We start from the raw sequence: 24,856 nt of genomic DNA, 5'->3' as shown, positions 1-24,856 counted from the left end.
ATTGCTTTCTCATGTTCATTAGGAGTGGCAACACCTTTCAATCAAGATAAGAACACATGAAAGCAAGTTGGTAAGAAATTTTGGAGCATCTTTTCCCTAGAGGACTTTTTACTATTTCACTATGTATTTATTACTTTACTATGCTTTGATTTGTTGCATTTTTTTTTTTGGACAAATGTTCATGTATTCTCTGAAGGTTAATTACCACCACCCCCTTTAATAGAAGGTACACAGTAGATTTTGTTTTTTTGTTTTTTTCAGATCCCAACATAAATAATTTCATAGCAAATCAGTCTGAGGCACAGTAGATTAACTTCAGCAGTCACCACTGGGTTAGATGTGGTGAGAAACCCCACAGAGAACCATCTTCCCTCCTATTAGGTGGAGGAAAAATACATCAAACCACAGAGTACTCAATAAATCAACCAATAAATTCTAACTGTACAATAACCCATCTCACTAAGACAATTTTGTGAGAATAATTTGGAGAATTAAAGATTTAAAAGATTCAGAAATCATGACAGATGCTTTATTTTCATTAGTACAGAGAAGAAAGACTATTCTGGAGCATCCACTTCTCAAATATGAGAGCTACTGTGCCTGAACAATACAAATGAAAGTAAAATGTGACTTAGAAATCCGAGAGGTCACTGGGGCCTGGCTGGCAACTGCCATGATTACAGTTTACAATTTACAATTTATAAGGTTATGGAGGCAGAGGATGCTGCCTTAAGGTTAAGCCAGGTACCTTAACATCAATGGTCTAGGCTGGGAATTCATATTACTCTCCTGCCTTGAGAACTTTTTGTTCCTTTACTCACAGAGTTCAACATTTTTCCTGATATGTCCTGGCTCTTAGGTGATGAACTGGCATTAATTTTCTCTTCACCCATTTCCTAAAATTGTATGATTTTTAATAATATAATAAATAATAAAATAGAAATAGAAAATCAGTGCCATAAGGAGGAGAATATATGCTAACTATGAGATTTGGTTTATTTGCTCTAAGCAAACATGAGATTTTGTTGAACTCCCTGGCAGTCTGGGCACAAAGTAATATTATATAGCTTTTATGATTAAGTGCTAAAGATTAATAATTTGATAGATGCTTAATATTAAAGTAATTTCAAGTGTGAGAACTTATAGAAATAGAAATGACATAATGATATTTGATCTCACAGCAAATTTGGAAGCAGTTTGCACATGTTTGTTTCACATAGCAAACCTCACTATACTCAAGTATGAAAGGATGTTTTGCAAGGGGCTAAAGTCATGAAGCAAAGTTACAACTTAGAAGGATGGAGATAATCCCATATCCCTTGGATCTGTGGCCTCATACCAGACTAACAATCCAATTAAATCCAATTAATCAGGAAGCTTCTTGAACTTTTCTTCAGTCTCAGAGAATCTGACTCAGCAGCTCTGGTGTGAGACCAGAGGGCTCTGTATTATAAGGTGTCCCAAGTGAGTGTGATAATCAGCCAAATTTGGGAAGCATGATTTTTAGGTCAGCATTTCCCACAGACACTAGCAGTTCCATGGAATGTTGATAAGTATTCTCAAAAAAAAAAAGAGAGGGAGATTTGTGGTCAAAGAAAATGCTTCCTTCTAGAAGCCTTTACAATGCTAAGGCATATGGCAAATTTCCAAGTTTGTGCCTTGTTTTGCAGACATATTTGACTTTTTCCCCCCCAACAGTGCTCTGTGAAACTCACATTGGGAGATGTTGTCAACGACTCCTACCATTAAGGTCATTACTGTTGATGTTGGAGATGAATAATTTGATAGATATTACATATTAATCTTTTTGTGGAATATCCTAAAGGAAACTTATGGGAAGACCAGGATTTTCCTCAAAAAGTTGTTCTGGATTTTTATCTGTGATTCAAGCAAGTGTTTCATTGAGACTCCAGATTTCCAGAGCTTAGAGCATAGTACTTGGTGTTACATTTGTTTTTGCTAAATAAATGTGCGGAGCCATGGAGTCAGGCCCCCTTAGACTACAACATTCTCAGGGGTGAGATTTTGTCCATCCTATCTATTGCATGCTCCAGCCAACTATGCATATAAAAGTACCCCTTCCATAGAAGATATTCCAAACATGTATGCTAGTTGACAAGAACATTTTACAGAAAGAGGCCAATGGATAAGAAGGCTCACTAAAGGAGAACATAATGGCTGTCCTCAAATAACCAAAAATAGAGTAGACTTGATCTGTATTGCTCTGGCTTACTAGAAAGTTGATCTTTGAAATCACCCTCCAGTAATGGAACGGGCATTCTCCCAAATAAGAAGCACTCTGAAAGGAATTGTGCAGACAGAAGATGACCACAGCAATACCGCAGAAGGAATTTTTGTATTGGGTAGAAAATAGTACAAGCCTTTTACGGTTCTTCAAGTTTAAACTAAATTGATTTTCTAACTCCATGCAGTTCAAGATTCTGTAAACTTGCGAGGTGGATGCCAACAAGTGAATGCCTGGTTCCTCAAATGTAAAACTGGGAATCAATCAATGGGGCTTTGTTTTTTTTCCAAGCAAAATCTTTTTTTTTCTTTTTTTTTTTTAATTTTTTTTTTAATGTTTATTCATTTTTGAGACAGAGAGAGACAGAGCATGAACAGGGGAGGAGCAGAGAGAGAGAGGGAGACACAGAATCTGAAACAGGCTCCAGGCTCTGAGCTGTCAGCACAGAGCCCGATGCGGGGCTCGAACTCACGGACCGTGAGATCATGACCTGATCCGGAGTCGGACGCTTAACCGACCGAGCCACCCAGGCGCCCCCCAGGCAAAATCTTACATGGACTCTATTATAACAAAATACATAGAAGAGGAGCTGGTGGGAGCTGCTCTCGTGGGTCAGTGAGCACAGAAGCGGGACTTCTGTCCCTTGTTCCCCTCCTATACCTGAGTTCCAGGACTCTTGGGATTCCCAGGCAACAGTTTGAAAATCACGGGGCTAGATAATTACTGAGTTTGGCAGAGAAGCTCTAAAATTCTGATTTGAGGTACCCAGAAAAAATTTCAAATATCAAAACAATCATCACTTTGTTCTTTGTTTTATGTAATGAGAACTGGGTGCAATATAAATATAAAACTGTATATGTACGTATTTTTCTTTCACAACTAGTGGCTAGTTGCTTTTAGGCTTAAATACTTGAGATTTTAAGCAAATATTTGGGATACTCTTCCCTGAGAACTCATAACTGGGAGACAGAATATTTGATTGCATTTTTCAAAATGAACAAGTATTTACCTATTGAATTTTGAATGCAAAAGCTCATTCACAAAATTCTCTTCCTCAATATGGGCAAAGCTTGCAAGATGAGCTCCAAATTCTTCACAAAATGCTTCTGCTTCTCTCCATGTTCTTTTCATCAGGACTTTTTCACTATGAAATACCTGGTTTAGTACGAAGCAAAGAAAAGTTGACACTATCATGGATAAGGTGAGGTTGTTTAAGTCTCGACAAGAAAATAACAGTAATATAATTGTCATTAATCTATATTAAAAGCTTGACCCAGTAGGGGAAAATAACATTTATTGAACTAGAATGTGTCTACTCATCGTAAAACTGTTATCTCATTTTATTCTCACAACAAATTCATGAGAACGATAGAAGGAATCAGCTCAGTTTTATAAAGGAACTCCTTGAGTTCCTTTTTTTTTCTTCTAAATTTCCTGTGACTGGCATATACTTGTCCCTTAATAAATGTTTGTCAAGAGACAATGAGAGTCAGGCTAAGAGAGATTACAAATTTCCAGTCACAGAGCTACAAATAGGCAGGACTAGGATTACATCCAGCACTCCTTCCTGCAGGAGCCCATGAATTTCCATCCCACCAGATTGCCTTCTGACAAATTAGAATTGGCTGAAGGATCATGAATCTGGCTGACCCACAGCAAGAAATGAGAAATGAGACCTGGGACCTAGGGCAGGTATATTACTAAGTTCTTTGGGTCTTAGCTGTGCCTAAATTCTCTGCTGTTTCTCAGCTGTCCTTGCAGTAGCAGGAAGAAGTCAGTCAAATGGAGAGTCTGGTCCTGACTTTATTTAAGATCAAGGGTAAGGGCCCAAAAACACAGAACTCCAAATCCTGGGCCTCTGTGCCCTCCTTGTTTTTAATTGCCTGACACTGCTCCCGAGTTTCTGATGCCAGGCAGGCACCCTGCGGCCAGGCTTCGCCAAGCTCTGATTTGCTGAGACCAGAATGAATGGTTTTCCCAGTCCTCTGGGCCACAGCACAGCCTTTCCATCTTTTAAATTATATGTCAAAACTCAGCTCCTCTGGGAACCTTTTCTTGAATCACTTAAAATTCATCAATCCTACCACCATGCCCATCAAACACACCTTTACATTTGTTGTCACATCAGGGTAATATATGGTAGAAAAAGCACTGAACTGGGATTCCCAAGACCAGGAATTTATTACAATTCTGTCAACAAATAATTGTGATCTTGGGCAAATCACTTCATCCTGCTGCCTCAGTTTATTCATTTGTAAAGTTTAACTTACTGCTTTGTGAGGTCAATGTTACCCAATGAATTCAGTGTAGGATTGTGCATGCGTACATTAAATTGAGTGCATTCACAGATATTTCATGATAAGAGGATTGTAGGTAGTGATTTATATCTAGGATCTAAAGCTGATTTGCAAAAAGACATTTCTTCACACACTTTTTTCATACACACAGGTACATACACATATCAAGTATATGTATTAATTTGTTTGATCCTCAGATGTCTAGCAAGCTGCAAAAGCTATTCTTAGCAGCAAAATGATAGTATTCCATAATAAATACTTTATTCTTTTTCTTACAAACGATATGGAATTGTATCATTTCAATACCCAGTGAGGAGTACATTGCAACAAAAATAACATTGACTGGGGCCTGGATAACAATCTTCGTGAAGAGGCCTTCAGTATCACCAGGGATATGTCAGTCTTTCAACTTAAAATTTTGGAATATAATTGAAAAGATAGAGACAGCCAACAACATTAAGTACTTGCTGTGTGCCAGGCACTGCTCTGGAATAAAGGAATTTGAGATACATGGACAAAACTGAAATAATGTTTGTTCCATTCAGAATGCCTAGATACCCTTGGCATCACCTTGAAGCAGCTCGCCAAGCCAGGCTCTGATTCCCAGTCCAAGTAGCAGGGGTGAAAGGGCCATCTCTCTTCCTGCTCCGTTTTCTCCTGATTTCCCACTGGTTGCTTACACAGGGACATTGCCTTAAATTGTCTGCAGTCCTTCACTTCCCAGCGACCAGGTGGATTCCTTCCTCGCATGACAACACAGCCACCACTGTAGCCTAAAATCAGAAAACAACACTTAAAAAATGTTTATTTATTTTGAGAGACACAGAGAGAGAGAGAGAGGGAGAGAGAGAGAATGAATGTGAGTTGGGGAGGGATAGAGAGAGAGATCCCAAGCAGGTTCCACGCTGTCAGCGCCCAATGTGGGGCTCAGTCTCATCAACTGTGAGATCATGACCTGAGCCAAAATCAAGAGTCAGACATTTAACAGACTGAGTCACCCAGGCACCCTGAAAACAGCACTTTTTAATACCAGAATGACTAGAACATTTTGGTCTTGGAATACTGGTCTTTGGAGTGTTGCATAACTGACATCTCATAATGAAGAGACCACATAAGAACAATAAAGATGAGAAAGAATGCTTTATTAACAGGACTATCTCCTCTTCATCTTTGGAGAAAACAATAGAAGATGAAAAAGTGAGGGAAGAGAGCCTGTGAAGACTGAAATTTGGACATTTTGAGCTCAGATGATAAATGATAGAAAACTAGGCACTGTTTAACCTGGGACTGAAATATCCCCCATAGCCAATCAAATCCCCAGTATTTCAATCAAATGCCAACATTCTTCTACTTCCAATTATTGTGCTTTTTTTTAACTGAGCAGAGAAAAGTTTAGCCCACCATTTACTGAGCACTTACTCTGCACATCATGCTCTCATACCCCATTGTGAAAAATCAACAATGAAAAGTGCATAGTGCTTACCCTCTGAGAAATAGATTTGACCAGGAAAATACATAAATGATGGATTCAAGGCAGACTGCAAGATACACCACAGAAAACCAAACTGCCAACCATGGGAGAGTGGAGAGAATGAGCTAAATTACGTATGGAGTAAAACTGGGGGCAGGAATAAAGGCAGACATTAAGGAAAAGGGAAAGACCATCTAGTTCTGGATGAAGCTCTATTCTTTTGTGTATGTTTGAACATTTTGGAAAATTAACCATGTTTTTCCATAGAAACAATTTCTTTGTTGAGTTAAGGTGCCAAGTTTGTCGTTAACTCTATACAACTCGTAGGATAGCTAAAAAAAAAATACCCCTCAATTTTCAGTGAATAATAGAAAACAATCCCATTTGAAAAATAGAATAAAAATTGAGTAAGAATGAACCTTTTTTCTTGAAGCCAAAGTGATCATTCATCTATCTAAATCAAATTCAACCACAACAAAATTGTGCATCTATATCTACATACCAGGCTAGTCTGTATATTAGCTACTAGAGAAAGGAGGACAAAACAAAATAAAACAAGCAACCGCCAGCCCTTATTTTAGTGTGAGGCATAGACACATTAATTGCATTGAACATAATGTGTGAAGTACTATAGTAAGATTTCTGTGGAAGATTTCAGAAGGGGTGATGGAGTATGCCTCGGGATATCAGTAAAGGATTTGCAGCAACCGACATTTTAGCTGTGTTTTGAGGGCTGAAAAAGAGAAAAAGAGTTTTCAAGGGATGCTTGTGAAAAAAAAGCAAGCAATTAGAGATGGAGCATTTGAGGACTCTGATGACTCTGGACCTAAAGGCACTTTTAAAAATGTAGCTACTTGGGACTATATATGTGTTTTACTTAATTTCCATCACAAAGAATGGTTTCAATTTTTTTTTAAACACATGGTAACTGGACTTATCCTTGTCAGCCATGGGTGGTTACTTTACACTCACAGAAAGATTAAAGAGAGGGTTGAAGAAGAGGGGAAGAGAGAAGAAAGAAGACAGAGGAGGACATACAAAGAGCCTCTCCTAGAGGAATGGAAGAGTTTGTGGAAAAGGAGAAAGAATAAGGGGACGACAGAACCAGTGTTTGTGTCTTCAGCAATCCTGAGTGTACACACTGTGTTAGACACCAGGCATCATGGCCATCCACAAGAAGCCTACAGTCGTGTGTGTGCGTGTGTGTGTGTGTGTGTGTGTGTGTGTGTGCTGATATGTCAGAGAGACCCACAAAGGTGAAAATGTCCAGTAGTAAACAAGAAAACATGACTAGTATGACCTGTATAGAAGCAAAGAAAGTCAAAAGAGAGTTGGTCTATACAAAAGCCATTAGTCGACTCCATTGGCCAGAACACCTAGGTAGTGTTAAAGATGAATGAAAGATTGGGGGCCACACAAGGGGAAAAGATTATAGCATGCAACTGCAATCTGTCATGAATGGAGCTTTGCAGTCCTGTTCAGTGTAATTTTGGAATGCATCTCACAATCTAGCTGGGCCCTGAACAATAGAGGGGATGTTGCATACTCCCCAGTGATGAGATTGTAATGAAATTGAGCTATGGAAATCCACATGAAAGCCCCAAACATAATATGCTAATGGAGTTGCTCTAGTTGAGAGAGCTGGGTACATGCATTCCCTCTCAATTCCATCATCCTTCCCCAGCATCCTTGACTTGGAACCTGAAGTATGGGCTTCTAGTCTCAGCACAAATATTTAGTAACTCAAAATTCAAACAGGTTAATTAATCACACACACAAAAAAAAACCGTTGTCTGAAATGTGGGGATAAGAATTCCTTTCTTTCCTCAGTGGTTTTCATGAAGATCAAATGGAATAATGTATTTAAAAGCACCCTGAAAGATAGGAAGGGCTAAAACCAGCCCTAAGATGTTGCTTCTATTCTTTTTTGACTGTTTATTACAAAAGCTGGGATTTTGTGGCATGAGTTCTGCCTGCACGTTCAAGGAATTTTTAAAAAGCTCGATTCAGCAAATTTAAAATGTAATATACTTTTTTTGTTGTTGGTCTTGCATTTTGTCTTACTTTTTCACATCAGACAATGATTAAATAGCTTTGGTTTTAGATACTATAGATACTCAACTCATCTTCATTAGTAGAGAAGGAGATGTTTGTGAACTACGATGAAGGTGAAAATGCTGTGGGAATGTTACTGGGATTCTAAAGTGGTTAACTTAATGGAACATTTGACCCGAATTTTGGAGTCTCAGCCCCAAAGAAGCAGTAAAGCAGTGTAATAAAGGGAGACTGGGATAAGGGAGATATAAACCGAATTTATAATCCTATATTGTAGGCATGCTTGCAAAAGCCAAATAAGAAAAGTAGGGTATGGGTGGGAGTGGAGGGGGTTTTTCTCCCAGAGATATTGTTCTCAAATTCAATAACTCATCTCCCATTGGAGAAAAATTATCATTCTGTTTCTCAGTGGTGAATCTCACATTTAAACTGATTCTCCTTATCTGCCTTACCCTCCGTCTATCCCCCTTCACTCTGTCCATGGAACATGAATGAGTGGCTTAGGCGGTTAAGCATCTGACTCTGGCTCAGGTCACATCTCACGGTTTTGTGAGTTAGAGCCCTGCATTGGGCTCTCTGCTGTCAGCACAGAGCCTGCTTCAAATCCTCTGTCCCTTATCTCTCTGCCCCTCCCCTGCTCGCGCACTTACTCTCTCTCTCAAAAATAAACATTAAAAAAAAACACGAATAGGATAACTTTGGGTCAATTAAGAAATTCCAACTCACTGTTCTAGCCCCTTCCATTTGACAAAGCTATCTAACCATATAAATTGAACTGAGGTGAGAAAGCCTCCATTTTTCACCTCTCTGGTCAAATATCTGAAAGCAGACAAACAAAATCTATTTGTGGCCTCAGGGTAGGAGGTAACTGTAGCTGGGCCTTCAGAGCCTCTGGACAATTATTTTTCTTTAGTCTGTTTAGTTATTTTCCCATTCCTTGCAATAACCCTTTCCCATCATTTTTTTTTTTTTACTATGACCAAATGAGATTTATTCCAGGTGTGCAAACATAATTCCACATTTGAAAACCAATTAATGTAATCCACCATATCAATAGACTAAAAGAAAAAAAATCATATGATCATATGATCTACCCACCTTTCTTCTCTGTCCTTTTCTCCATCTTCATGCAGAAAAGTGATGCAATGGGGGTAGCTTCCGTGGAATGCTGTTAGGTATTTTATATGGTCTTTATTTAACTTCAAAAACTCTGAGATAGATATCATATCAGTATTTACAGTTTGCTAATGGATAAATTGGGGCACAGAGGTTTGGTAACTTGCCTAAGGCCACACAGTGAGGGGTTTGATGCAGAATTTGAAAACAGATTTAACTAAGTCTACTATGAGACAATGCCAAGGTACAGAATAGGCAGGCATTCAATACATAGCTGTTGAATCAATGATTGAATCTTCCCCTCAATTATGTTCCTCCTTTTCTATAGTCATGTTTCTTTTCTGTGTGTGATCACAGCATTTCCGTAAAGATCTCTGATCCCACTTTTACCTTGTATGACAGTTACTTACATCATTACAAAAAAAATATGAAAATACCCAAAGAGTGCCCAGAAATGAGAATATGTTTGTCCTCATTTCAGAACTCTGGGAAGCGTTAAAATGGATCAGCCTATCTACCTGCTGGCTGGACAGACTTTTCTTTGCTATGTGAAGGGCACTTTCAAGAAAAAGAGATCTGATTTACTCTACTGGCATCCCATTTTCTTTGTCACTGGCAGAAGATTTCTATTGACTTGGGACAACTGGGGTAAATGTTCTGGAGTTATCCCATTTAATGTTCCTAAATAAGAAAGTCCCCATTTTTTCCCTTTAATTACTGGTACTAGTTAGTATGTATCAAAACTGGTTTTCCTGTTTTACCTGAATAGTTACTTCTCTTAAAATACCAAGTGCCACAGTCTCTTTGCTGTTGTTGTTTTAGTAAAATAGCAGGAAACTATCTCTTTATAAAGATATCCCAGATAGGAAGCTATGAAGTAACCCCTAAGGAATCAATGGATCTAGGCATTGATAATTAGCGGCTTCTAACATTGCAAAAAGTGAGAAAAGTGAACATTATGTGCCTTAAGGTAGAACACACAACTACTTATGAAATGGTTTTCCAAAAGAAAAGAAAATCTGAATTATATAATGCCTTTGATTCTACCTTCTTAAAAATAAAAATGTCAATTTTATGGAAAATAAAGAGGATAGAGTAACGCATTAAACAACATACGGGGATTCAATCAAAAAGTCCAGACTGTAGGAAACTCTGCAGGACAAACAACCCACTTGCATCAACAAATAAAATTTTTTAAAAATAGGAGGGGGCAAAGAAGAAGGAAATGTAGAGATTAAAATAGACTTTAGGGGATCTATCAACCAACTGCAAATGTATAAACCTTTTTGGATCCTGATTCAGACAAACTGTAAAATCTGTTGTATAATATTATGAATCATTTAGAAATGTGAGCATTAACTGAAGACTTATGATATTATGAAATTATAGTTAATTACTTTTAGCTGTAATAATTGTCTTATATTCACATTTTTTAAAAAGAAGACTTTATCTTTTAGAGATGATATTGAAATATTTGTGGATGAAACAATATGATGTTTGGGATTTGCTATGACAAAATATTAGAAGTGTTGGGGATAGTGGGTGAGTATATAGATGAAACAAGATAGATTGTGAGTTGGTAATTGATGACACTGGGTGATGGGTATATGGTGGGTCATTACACTATCTGGTGAACATAATACAATGTTGAAAAAAGTGGCAGAACTGTGATTCCCCCACAGATTGAATATTTTGATGATATGACATAAAGACAGAGTCTTGGCTAAGTTTATAAAAAAACTGCAGTCTTCCTATTCAGTGGTCAATTTATATAGTCAGTCTGGGCTGGATTAAGATTCTGACATGAGGACGAAGTTAATGGATACTTTTGTGACAGGCAGGGAAAAAATGTGATTTAGGATGGCATTTCTGCAAACTGCAATTTAAAAGAAAAAAGGAAACACAGAGGCTTTTATATTGCTATTTTCTTCAAAAAAAGATTTACATTTTCATCTTATTCAGAGACAATTTACTCAATGTCAGTCAGCATGAGCAGCCAAACTGAGCATCATGATATTATTTTTGCTTCAGGGAGAAGAGGAAAAGAGTAGTGCCACTCAAATAAATTATAGTAGAAACTTATGAATGACAAGGAGCTCTGCTTCAGTTCCAGATTTTAGACATCCAAATATGCCCCAAGGAAGGTAACATTAAGAACCAAGATTTTGTCTATTCAAAATGTATTAATTTATTTTGACAGGTATAGACATTCCTAACAAAATTCCGAGGTATATTAGAAATGAAGCCTGAGGTTTTTTTTTTTTTTATTTTTCAGTAATAGTGTGACATGGAACTTCACTATTGTCTGCATTTTAATAATATTCACAGATTTGTAGAATAAGAAGGTTGTTTACTGAGTGAATTATGATGTTTCTCGTTTAGAGCCATGCAAGTCACCAGTTTCTATACACATTTCCTAAACCGATGCTTACACGCAAAAAATCTGATTTGTCTTAACTTCACCTTGCAGTCATTTTTTTAAAGTATAGGGTTTTTTTAAGAATAATAAACTATGTATATTAGAGCATTTTGAATTCATAGCAAAACAGTGGAAAGTACCGACTTCCTTTATACCTCCTGCCTCAAATAGGTAAAACCTTCCCCTCTATTAACATCTCATACCACAATGGTACATTTGTTAAAGCCTACAGTGACACATCATTACCACCCCAAATCCATGATTTACATTAGGTTTCATTCTTGGTGTTGTACATTCTATGGTTTGGACAAATGTATAATTACATATATACACCATTGTGTATATATAGAATAGTTTCACTGTCCCCCAAATCCTCTGTGCTCGGTCTATCAACCCCTCCCTTCCCCCTGACCCCTGGAAACCACTTTTTACTAGTAATCTTTTTACTGTGTCATAGTTTTCCCTTTTCCAGAGTGTCCTATGGTTTGAATCACATAGTTTGTAGACTTTTCAACTGGCCTTTTCCATTTAGTAATATGTATTTAAATTTCTTCCATGTCTTTGAATGGCTTGATAGCTCATTTCTTTTTAGCAGTGAATAATATTCCATTGTCTAGATGTCCCATATTTTGTTTATCCATTCACCTGCTAAAGGACATCTTGATTAATTTTAAGTTTTGGCAAGTATGAATAAAACTTCGATAAAAATCCATGTGTAGATTTTTGTGTGAATATCAGTTTTCAGTTTATTTGGGTAGACACCAAGGAGTGTGATTGTTGGGTTATATAGTGAGAGTATGTTTAGTTTTGTACGAAACTATCAAACTGTCTTTGAAAGTGGGATGCTATTTTGTTTTCCCACCAGCAATGTATGAGTGTCCCCATTGTTTTATATCCTCACCCGTGTTTTGGATTTTGGTCATTCTCATAGGTGTGCTGTGGTATCTTGTTGCAATCTATAATTTCCTAATGACATATGATGTTGAACATATTTTCATATGCTTGCTTGCCATCTATATATCTTTATTTAAGATCTTTTGTCCATTTTTAATTCTTGTCCTTCATTTTCTTATTGTTGGGTTTCAAGGATTCTTTGTATACTTTGAATTACAGTCCTTTGTCAGATGTGGTTTTTGCAAATATTTGGTCTTAGTGTGTGGCTTGTCTTCTCTTTCTCTTGGCACTGGCTTTCTCAGAGCAGAAGTCTTTAGTTTTAATGAAGTCCAGCAAATCAACTGTTTCTTTCATGGACTGTGCCTTTGGTGTTATATCTAAAAAGTCATTGTTTTGCCCAAGGTCATCTGGTTTTCTATTTTGTTATCCTCTAGGGTGTTACAGCTTTGGGACTCACATTTAGCTCTATGTTTTATGTCAGTCAGTTTCTGGGCTGTCTTATGTTCAACTGACTTGTCTTTTTTTCCCCCCCAATACCACACTGTCTTGATCACTCTAGCTTTATAGTAAGTCTTAAAGTCATGTAGTGTCAGTTCTCTGACTTTGTTCTTCTACATCGATATTGAATTGCCTATTCTTGGTCTGTTGCCTTTCCATATAAGCTTCAGAATCAGTCTTTTCAATATCCACAAAATAACTTCCTGGGATTTTGATTGGGATGGTGTTGAATCTATAGGGAAGTTTGTGAAAAACTGATATCTTGATGATACTGAGTTTTTCTATCCATGAACTTGGAATATCTCTCCATTTATTTACTTGTTCTTTGATTTCTTTCATTAAAGTGTATAGTTTTCCTCATATAGATTTTATATATATTCCATTAGATTTATATATGAGTTTTTCATTTTGGGGGTGATAATATAGATGATAATATGTTTTTAAGTTTAAACTCCATTTGTTCATTGCTGTTATACAGGAAAGCAATTGACTTTTGTTCATTAATCTTTCATATTGCAATCTTGCCATAATCACTTATTAGTTCAAGTGTCAATAGACAATCTTATCATCTGTGAACAAAGTTTTAGTTCTTTCTTCCCAATCTGTATTTATTTTATTTTATTTTATTTTATTTTATTTTATTTTATCCTACTACATTGGCTAGGCCTTCTAGTACAATGTTTAAAAGAACTGTTGACAGGGAACATCCTTGCCTTGTTTCTGATTTTAGTGGGAAAGCTTTTAGTTTCTCACCATTAATTATGATATCTGTAGGTTTTGTAGATGTTCTTTATAAAGATGGGCACCTGAGTGGCTCAGTCAGGGAGCATCTGACTTTGGCTCAGGTCATGATCTCACAGTTTGTGAGTTCAAGCTCTGCATTGGGCTCTATGCTGACAGCTCAGAGCCTGGAGTCTGCTTCGGATTCTGTGTCTCCCCTCTCAATCTGCTTCCCCCCTCTACTCATGCTCTGTCTCTGTCTCAAAAATAAATAAATGTTAAAAAAAATTAAATATATAAAGTTGAAGAAGTTCCCCTCTATTCCTAGTTTGCTAACAGTTTTTAAAATAAATAGGTATAGGATTTTGTCAAATATTTTTCTGCATCCATTGATATGATAATGTGACTTTTATTTTACAGCCTGGTGATGTGATGGATTACACTAATTGATTTTCGAATGTTGAACCAGCCTTGTATAACTGGGATAAGTCCCATTTGGTTGTGGTGTATAATTCTTTTTTACATTGTTGGATTCAATTTATTATTTTATTGAAGATTTTGCTATTTTGTTTGTGAGAGACATTGGTCGTTAGTTTTCTTTTCTTGCAACATCTTTGATTTTGGTATGAGGGTAATGCTGGCCTCAGAATGAGACAGGAAGTATTCCCTCTGCTTCTGTCTTCTGGAAGAAATTGTAGAGAACTGGCATAATTTCTTCTTTATATGTGTGGTAGAATTCACCAGTGAACCAATGTGGACCTGGTGCTTTCTGTTTGGAAAAGTTATGAATTTTGTTTCAATTTCTTTATTAATAGCTGTAGGCCTATTCAGATAGTCTATTTCTTCTTGTGTGTGTTTTGGCTGATTATATCTTTAAAGGAATTGGTCTATTTCATCTAGGTCATCAAATGTGTGGATATAGAGTTGTTCATAATATTCTTTTATTATCCTTTTAATGTCCCTGGCATCTGTAGTGATGCCTCGTCTTTTATTTGTGATGTTAGTAATTTGTGTCTTCTCTCTTTTTTTATTTTTAATTTAAAAAATTTTAATGATTATATTTATTTTTGAAGGAGAGAGAGACAGAGCATGAGTGGAGGAAGAGCAGTGAGAGAGGAGACACAGAATCCAAAACAGGTTCCAGGCCCTGAACTGTCAGCACAGAGCCTGGTGTGGGGCTTGAACTCACAAACTGTGAGATCATGACCTGAGCCAAAGTCAGACACTTAAATGACTGAGCCACCCAGGTGCCCCAAGTCTTCTCTCTTTTTTTAGTGAGCCTGGCTACAAACTTATCAATTTCATTGATCTTTTAAAAGAACCAGGTTTTGGTTTTGTTGATTTTCTTCATGGAGTTCCTGTTTTCAATTTTATTGATTTCTGCTCTAATTATTATTATTTATTTTCTTCTGCTTACTTCAGATTTAATTTTCTCTTCTAATACTTAGATTGCTGATTTTATTTTTTTTAATATTTATTTTTTAGAGAGAGAGAGAGAGAGACAAAGTGTGAGCAGGGGATGAGCAGAGAGAGGGTGACACAGAATCCGAAGTAGGCTCCAGCCTCCCAGCTGTCAGCACAGAGCCTGATGTGGGGCTCGAACTCATGAACCATGAGATCATGACATGAGCTGAAGTCGGACGCTCAACCTACTGAGCCACCCAGGCATCCCAGAGATTGCTGATTTTAGATTACCATTTTCATTTAGTTTAAAATGTTTTAAGATTCCTCTTGAGATTTCTTCTTTGACCCACATGTTATTTAGACATGTGTTGTTTAATCTCTAAATATTTTGGGATTTTCCAGCTATCCTTCTGTTGTTGGTTTCTAGTTTAATTTCACTGTGGACCAAGAGAAGACATTATATGATTTCTATTCTTTTAAATTTGTTAAGGTGAGGTTTTTGGCCAGTATGTGGTCTATCTTAGTGAGCATTTCATGTGAGCTTGAGAAGAATGTGTAATTTGCTATTGATGGATTAACTAGCCTATAGATATCAATTATATCCTGTTGATTGACAGTACTATCGAGTTCAACTTTGTCCTTACTGATTTTCTGTCTCTTGGATTTGTCCATTTCTTTTCTTTTTTTTTTTTAATTTTTTTAATGTTTATTTATTTTTGAGAGAGAGAGAGAGGGAGGGAGAGGGAATGTGGGCAGGGAAGGGCAGAGAGAGATGGAGACACAGAATCCAAAACAGGCTCCAGGCTCTGAGCTATCAGCATAGAGCCTGACACGGGACTCAAACCCATGAGCTGTGAAATCATGACCTGAGCCAAGGTTGACGCTTAACTAACTGATCCACCCAGGCACCCCTGTCCATTTCTGATAGAGGGATGTTACAGTCTCCAACTGTATAATAGCGTCATCTATTTCTCTTTGCAATTCTATCAGGTTTTTTTGCTCATGTATTTTGACGCTCTGTTGTTAGGTGCATACACATTAAGGGCTGTTATGTCTTTTTAGAGTACTACTCCGTTACCATAATATAATGTCACTTTTTTTAATCCTTGAAAACTTTCCTGGTTCTGAAGTCTGCTTTGTGACATTAATATAGCTATTCCTGTTCTCTTTTGATTAGTATTTGGACAGTATATCTTTGTCCATCCTTTTACTTTCAATTTACATGTGCCTTTATATTTAAAGTGGATTTCTTTTTCTTTCTTTCTTTTAAAAAGTGGGTTTCTTGGGGCACCTGGGTGGCTCAGTCGGTTGAGTGTCCAACTTTGGCTCAGGTCATGATCTCGTGGTCTGTGGGTTCGAGCCCCACGTTGGGCTCTGTGCTGACAGCTCAGAGCCTGGAGCCTGTTTCAGATTCTGTGTCTCCCTCTTTCTCTGACCCTCCCCTGTTCATGCTCTCTCTCTGTCTCAAAAATAAATAAATGTTAAAAAAAAATTAAAAAAATAAATAAAAAATAAAAATAAAAATAAAAAATGGGTTTCTTGTAGTCAACATACAGTTGGGTCCTGTTTTTTGATCTTCTCTGACAATCTCTGTCTTTTAATTGGTATATTTGGTCCTTTGACTAATTATTATCATTATATATTTGATATAAAAAAATTATTTTGACAGTATTATAATAATATCTATCTCTCCTCAGGGAAGAGCCTGAGGCCCCCTAACCCATTTCTTCCAGGAACACATTTAGAGGTATCTTATTGCCTATCATCTCTTAGGGTAGCCCTGATTGAGGCCCGTAAGTAAGAAATGGACCAAGGCATCCAAATAGGAATTCATGCTGATGTAAAGGTGTGTTGGGTCTAGGCTGGTCACCTAAGAAGGGCCTAAAGCTTGTTCCAAAGGGGCTAGTTCTAGGGTAGTTTGTGGCTGGAGCCATTCGTTTCTCTGGAACTGACTAACCTGGCACAGTTTCACGTTTTGGGATTCAGAGCTGAGCATATGAGGATGAACTAATAGAGCAACTCTGAAATCCTGGCTAAGGATAACAGAAGCCCATGGAGGAGATGGACTAACAAGAGTGTTACCTAAGTAATGGGTCAGCATTCCATGGCAAAGTGGCTGCGACTGTGGACTGATTAGATGTACCTATATGTGCCCATTCACTGTGCTTTGAAGTATATCAGACTAGTCTGGGCTGAGTAAGCCCCTGATATTCTTGGACAATCAAGGGCAGAGGGAGGGGGAGGGGGAAAAGCCTTTAAGGAGGAAGAAACTGGACTTCCTGCTAATAAAGGCATGTGTGGTCTTGAGCAATGAATTTACACCTTGGACCTGTCAAATGTCACATGCATCATACTTTTAAAAAAGACCAGCCATATTTCGCCCCCTGAGAACCTGTGGTAATTGTTTTAATTGATTTAGGCATTAAGAAAACATTAAGGAAGCACCAGAGGAGCTGGATCACGGGGTGGAAGGAATTTTGAGCAAAGGAAACAGGAGGGAGGGGTGATGTTATAGTTCTCTCTACTTACGAGGCTGATATGCATTCCAGTGTGTGTACTGCACCGGCTCAGACTTCTGACCCTCTGCTGTCTTCCAAGTGTATTCTCCTGTGCCATTTTGATCTTGAAGAGCTATCCAAAAATAACTGCCCTTCGTTTTTACCACACTACTGATCAAACTGGTAATAAAAGCCTGTTCAAACCTTAAAAACAGAAAAAGGAAATGGTTATAGTAAGTTCCTGGGCAATAAAAAAATTGTCATTAAAGCATAATGAGCTGCACAGAATGGCACCAGAATAAGCATTTCTGACGAATTCTTCAGAACATGGAGCAGAAAAATACTCATAGACCCTGAGCATTACTAATACATGCCAAATGTCACTGCAATGCTCAGAATTAGATGAGTGAGGAGAATTTGAGTCTCAAAGACAAGGCTTAATTCTTTCAAGGAATAGAGTCCAGCTCCAGTTTCAGAGTATATGTGGTAAAGCCCATAAAGTTAGCAATATATTTCTTGGCACAGCAAGTGCCCTGTTTTGTAATTAGGCCACACAGCACATACCTTGCTTTAATGTGCGTGCAGGGGGGAACTGGCAGTGGGGGGAAGAAATGAGTGTCTGCCAACATGGAGTTCACATATACCGCACCCCCCTCCCCCGCCACACTTGCCTAGTGAGAATGGAACAGAGATTGGAGTAGCAATTTTATGTATCCCAAATCAGTTTGTTCATAAGCACATGGAGTCCGTGGCTTATTCAAATGTGTTCAGATGGGCATGTTCACTGAAGATAGATTTAAAACCCTAGGAACTAATCCAAGGATGTACACCCACCAATATTTTCCCCACACAGCTGAATGAATTAGTGTTCAGTGATTGGTGGCAGTGCTCCTTCCCCAACATGAATGCATCAAAAGCGGAATCTGGAAAATTTGTGTATATGCTTCCACATGAATACCTAATAGAAAAACGTGAGTATTAAAATTTAACTAGCGTTGAAATTTTAAGCTAAGCTTGAAAAATTTATTTTCAATACACATGAAGTTTTAAAGAAACACATTTCAAACAGTGATGACTTTTGGCCAGAACTGCTGAGTCAATGAGAAAGGGAAGGCCTGATGAAATCATCCAGAAAACCTAAAAAGAAAGCAAATTAAATTTTTTCATCCAGTTCTGGAAGTTTTTCATTACCATGCATCTTTAAGTTGCTAAAGGAAACAAAAGCAATGGGGTCATTCAAGAGTAGAAAAGCTTCAAGGGAAATGGGGGGAGACGTACAATTTTTAACTGCCTTATAAACATCACTAGCAATATTTAGTAATCTTAGGCATCTATGATACTCATCTTTGCAGGACATATAGATTTTTATTATGCTTTACTAACTATTTTCTGTAGGTGCTCTATTAATAATCTATATAGCACACATCTAAAACTAGAAAAGTTCTTTTTTAACCAGATTGCAGTGGCAGAATTTTATGTAAATGTAAAAAAATGTAAATGTAAAATGTTTTAAATGTAAAAAAACCTCCTTCAAAAGGACCGTACATAAAACTAAACATTGTCTAGATGCTATTGTAATTTTTCTTATGCTTCCAATGGTTCATACTCTCATAATTTAGAATCTGCTTTTCCTTCTCCCCTCGGAGACAGAGTAGCATTGTTATCATGCCCAGCTGGTGCCTTAAACTGCTGTCCTAGGAGGCTAGCATGGCACTGCATCGTTCAGGCTATGGCCCGACTACTATTCACTGTGCTGGTTCTAAACCCAGAGGACATTGCTGGTTCCTCCATGACCTTGTACTATGGCATTTATTGGATAATGGAGAGATAGATATAACATTGTCTGTAAACTTGGCCACTGGTATCGTTATTCATGACAACATTTTCCTTTTGTTCCCTGTTGGTTTTGGATTTATTCAGTCCACTCTGATTTGCTATTTTATCACTATGATTGCTTAAAACAATAGAAACCCTGTGTTTTTTAAATTGGCAAGTATCTTTTAAGTAGTTGCATATAATACTCATACATTAGATCCTAAAACCTTCAAATCAGAACTCTAGTTCTCTTGGTACTGTTTAGAAGATAGCATTGTTAATATAGAAATTCAGCAAATATGTCTTTCTTTTAAATTATGTGCTCTAAGAACTTAACTCTGGATCACAGCATGCAGCCATTTGAGTGTCTGTTTCTAACCAATAAAGAAACAAGAGTATATTTTATACTTGTTACCACTCACTATTTGGTTCCAAACACTTAAAAGGGTTGTGAAAACTCTGGCTTAAAGTAATAGAGCAGATGATCTTTTAAAGTCTTTTTTGGCCTTGTGTTTAGAATTCCGCATTTGCGAATATTCCAGAGTTTCTTTATATCTGGCCTTTTTGCCTGGTTTCACTAGATTATTTAATTCAAATGTTATGACTTAAGAACAAAAAGTACAGATTTTTAGTTTATTATTTGAACCAGGATAATATATTATATCCAAAGAGTTTAGTAAAGTAAATACTGTTGTCTTTTAGAAAAGCAAATGATAAAACACTCTGCGTTTGTGTAACTACTTATAAAATCAAATTTTTAGGGAAATAATTCTTAAAATCAGGAAAAATTTTTTTTCCAGTCAGCTCCTTAAAAAAGTTAAGAAACCGAATATGCATTTTTCAATGTAAATAAGAAAAATATATCTTGAATTTTCATCAATTTGTTAACAAATTGTTACTGATGGTGCTAAACATTACATTTTAATTAAAAAATGCAATTTGGGGTGCCTGGGTGGCTCAGTTGGTTGGGCGGCCAACTTCGGCTCAGGTCATGATCTCGCGGTCCGTGAGTTCGAGCCCTGCGTCGGGCTCTGTGCTGACAGCTCAGAGCCTGGAGCCTGTTTCAGATTCTGTGTCTCCCTCTCTCTGACCCTCCCCTGTTTATGCTCTGCCTCTCTCTGTCTCAAAAATAAATAAACGTTAAAAAAAATTTTTTTTTTAAATAAAAAATGCAATTTGAAGACTGTAATACATATTTTTGGGATATATACACTGATGATTTTTTTCATTTCAAAATAAATTTTGCATTTCAAAAAATGCACACTTCAAAATGAGATTTTTTAAAAAAGATTTTATTTAATTTAATTTGTTTATTTTATTTTTTTAATTTACATCCAAGTTAGCATATAGTGCAACAATGATTTCAGGAGTAGATTCCTTAATGCCCCCAAAGGAGATATTTTATATTTGAGTCTCTGAAAATATTTCAACCATTTAGCCAATGTACTTGAAAAGAAAGATGTTTCTTGTCTATAAGTAATACTATACTTAGCAGACAGCAGTACTTAATGATTATGTTTGTATTACCTAAAACTAGAAATTGAAAAAAGTAATGAACTGGATGTAACTTTACTAGAGAACTTACTACAATTAAAAAAAAAAACAGTGGTAGTCTTTACATATAGTGATACAGTTAGGAGGTATTCAGTTTTTAACTGAGTGATTGCAATGGGATTTCTTCTAATAACATGATTGTTAACATTTTTAATACCGTATTCAAATAACTGACTCTATTGCTGAATGAACATAAAAATGATAAATTCCTTCTCTTTCTTTTAAATCAAGAATAGAAATAGAATATCATTGTTTTAAAATGGGAGACATGTATCATGATTATTATTACAAGAAGTTTTTGGTGGCATGCCTCAAGAACTAGAAGTCTTAAGTTTTTGGATATTATTTATTGCAAAAGACAGAAGAGATAGAAAAGATACTTAACGTACACACAAGAAATGCACCTGGAAGAGCAAATTCCAAACTGTTAATGGCAGTTACCTTTGTTAACTGTTAATAGGAAAAGAGTGGGATTGGTTGGAGGGAGAAAGAGTGCAGGTGAGGGGGCACTCTCATTTTTTAGTTTATATTCTTCTGGCTTGCTTGAATTTATACTAATGAGAAAGTTGGTCTCACAACTTTGATTTCAAAACTTGTTGAAAGTACAGAAATCAAAACAGTGTGGTACTGGCATAAAGACAGACATGTATTAATAGAATAGAGAAAAGAACCCAGAAGTAAACCCTTGTAGATATAGTCCAGTGATTTTCCACAAGGGTGCCAAGACCGTTCAATGGGAAAAGGACAATCTTTTCAACATTAATGTTGGGAAAACTGGATATCCACATGCAGAAGAATGCAACTAGACTCTTCTTACTTTATACCATTTACGAAAATTAACTGAAAGTGAATCAAAGACCAAACACAAGAGCTAAAATTATAAAACTCTTAGAAGAAAATATAGGGGAAATGTTTCATGACACTGAATGTGGCAATGATTTCTTGGATATGACACCAAAAACACCGGCAACAAAATAAGAATGGATAGACTTAAATATGGAGAACAATGGAGGGTTACTGGAGGGGTTGTGGAAGGGGCAATGGGCTAAATGGGTAAAGGGCATTAAGGAATCTAGTCCTGAAATCGTTGTTGCACTATATGCTAACTAACTTGGATGTAAATTTAAAAAATAAATTAAAACAATGGATATATTGGATTTAATCAGAATTAAAAACTTTGTGCATCAAAGGACATCAACAGAGTGAAAAGGCACCCCATGGAGTAGGAGAAAGTATTTGCAAAGTATGTATCTGATAAGGGAGTAATATCCAGAATATATAAAGAACTGTTACAACTCAACAACAAAGAATAAACACTCCAATTAAAAAAAGGTAAAGGACTTGAATAGACATTTCTCCAAGGAAGATATACAGATGCCAATAAGCACATGAAAAGACACTCAACATCACTAATCATTAGGGAAGTGCAAGTTGAAACCACAATGAGATACCATTTCATACCCATCAGGATGGCTATTATACAAAAACAAAATAACAGATGGATGGCTAAGACCTGGAGGAATTGGAACCCCCTGTGCACTGCTTGTGGGAGTGTAAAATGGTGCTGCTGATATGGAAACCAGTATGTCTGTTCCTCAAAAAATTAAGAATAGAATTATCGTATCATCCAGAAATTCCACTTCTGGGTATATGACCCAAAAGAATTGAAAGCAGGGACTCTAAAGATATTTGTACATTCATGTTTACAGCAGCATTATTCACAATAGCTAAAAGGTGGAAGTATCTCATGTCTATTATATGAATGGGTGAACAAAATGTGACATATACATATTATGGAATATTATTCAGCCTCAAAAAGGAAGGAAATTCTGACACACGTTAAAATTCTGACACATCGATTAACCTGGAGGACATTGGACTAAGTGAAATAAGCCAGGCACAATAAGATGACTGCTATGTGATTCCACTTACGAGTTAACTTTAGTCAACCTCATAGACAGAAAGTAGAATGATGGTTCCCCAAAGCTGGGGGCAAGGGGAAATGGGGAGTGGTTATTTAACGGACACAGAATTTCAGTTTGGAAAGATGCAAAAATTTAGGGAGATGGATGGTGGTGATGATTGTGCACTATTAAAACTGTACTTAATGCTGTTGAACTATACACTTAAAAATTGGTTATAATGATAAATTTTATGTTTTATCACAATAAAAAATTAACTGCAAATGTATTTAGAGGGTGTGGGGGTTGCAGGAAAATAGCAGAGCTGTAAAATTGCTTGGAAATAATGCAGATTTAAATCTAGCAGAAAATGAGATATTGTAGGATTTCTTACTATTGGTAAAATTCACAAAATTGAATATAATTTGGATTATTATTATTATTTATTTTTTTTAATGTTTATTTATTTTTGGAGAGAGAGAGAGAGACAGAGTGAGAGCAGGGGAGGGGCAGAAAGAGAGGGAAACACAGAATCTGAAGCAGGCTCCAGGCTCTGAGCTGTCAGCACAGGGCCTGATGCAGGGCTTGAACCCACAAACTGTGAGATCATGACCTGAGCCGAAGTTGGACGCTTAACCAACTGAGCCACCCAGGCGCCCCTGGATTATTTTGTACTAAATATTCCATGGCTGATTGATTTAAAATTTAGATACACATGCATTTAGACAATTATCCATGGTAACTCTGGAACTCAAGATTTATAGTCATGCCCTATCTGGAAGTAAAGTGTCCAGGCCTGAAAATATTTTGTAACAGGAAGAAAATAACATTCTGTTATTCAGAAATAAGGGTCTATTTTTCTTTCCCTCTCTATTCCACAAAGTGTTAAAAAGTCCAATACCAGGAGCAGTTGCCCGATAACAAAAGAAATAAATAATTTGTAGCAGGTGGTTCTAATTGTGCCCATCGAATCTGTGGCTCAATTGTGCAGAAGAGTGGAAAATCAATTAGCAACTACAAGGTTGGGCACTGGTGAGTGACAGGAGTGTCTTAACTCAAACAGGAAATCAGTAATGGAAGAAAATGATTATCCAGGCTGCTAGTGGACACTTCTGGATTTGAGGAGACTTTCCATCTGCTGCCCAACCTTCTCAGACAAAAGATGCTGTTGAAAAATTTTGTGGTGCATTGTCACTCAAAGAGTAGGGTATAGTGTGAGGCTTTGTTTCTTACCTGATGGAATCTGAATGAATAACAGTTAAGAGCATGGGCCCCTTCCTTTCCTCAACTTGCATTTCCTTTGTTGGAGTCACTGCTTTGGATATAGACATGTTTGCAGGGCCGTGTACATGTGTGGTAACTGTCTAGGAGAGATGCCTCACTGGGGCTAATGGTAGCAATGCAGGATCTTGACTGTTCATTGAGTAGCATTCTGGCACAAAGTCACCTGAGTGGGCCTACAAGGTTGTGGATGGAATGAAAACAAACTTATTTATCCTATAGTTCTGTTGTGGAGTTAGACCATACAGTAGTCAATTAATATTGACTACTGAATATAGTTTATCAAAGAAACAAATTATTTATAACATCTTCTTGTATCCAGTTTTGGGGGAAATGAAACCAAGTAGATTTTTTTTCCGGACACTTTATTTGTATGAGATCTCCAGGATTCTTAGAAAATGAAGTATCTGGGGGCCCCTGGCTGGCTCAGTTGGTTGAGCATCCCACTCTTGATTTTGGCTCAGGTCATGATCTTAGGGTTATGGGATGGAGCCCTGCCTTGGGCTCCGTGCACTGAGTATGGAGCCTGCTTAAGATTTAAGATTCTCTTTCTCTCCCTCTGCCCCTCTCCCCTGCTTTCACGTGCTCTCTCTCTCAAAAAAAAAAAAAAAAAAGGGAAGGGAAGGGAAGGGAAGGGAAGGAAAGGAAAGGAAAGGAAAGGAAAGGAAAGGAAAGGAAAGGAAAGGAA

General features: G+C 37.1%; 1 protein-coding gene across 1 annotated transcript in view; it reads right to left on the bottom strand.

Moving 5' to 3' along the window:
- PLA2R1 (phospholipase A2 receptor 1) overlaps positions 1-24,856 on the bottom strand; it is a 120,853-nt gene that overhangs the window by 40,359 nt on the left and 55,638 nt on the right. The window contains exons 11-13 of the mRNA XM_049616141.1: positions 17,649-17,821; positions 5,113-5,315; positions 3,255-3,400 (exon numbers count right to left, since the gene is read on the bottom strand). Coding sequence (XP_049472098.1) covers positions 3,255-3,400; positions 5,113-5,315; positions 17,649-17,821 — 522 coding nt within the window. The remainder of the gene's footprint in view (positions 1-3,254; positions 3,401-5,112; positions 5,316-17,648; positions 17,822-24,856) is intronic.

Source organism: Panthera uncia, assembly GCF_023721935.1.
Source record: "Panthera uncia isolate 11264 chromosome C1 unlocalized genomic scaffold, Puncia_PCG_1.0 HiC_scaffold_3, whole genome shotgun sequence".
Taxonomy (NCBI): Eukaryota; Metazoa; Chordata; class Mammalia; order Carnivora; family Felidae; genus Panthera; species Panthera uncia.
Note: the sequence above shows the minus strand (reverse complement) of the source record. Positions and strands in the feature narration are given on the sequence as shown.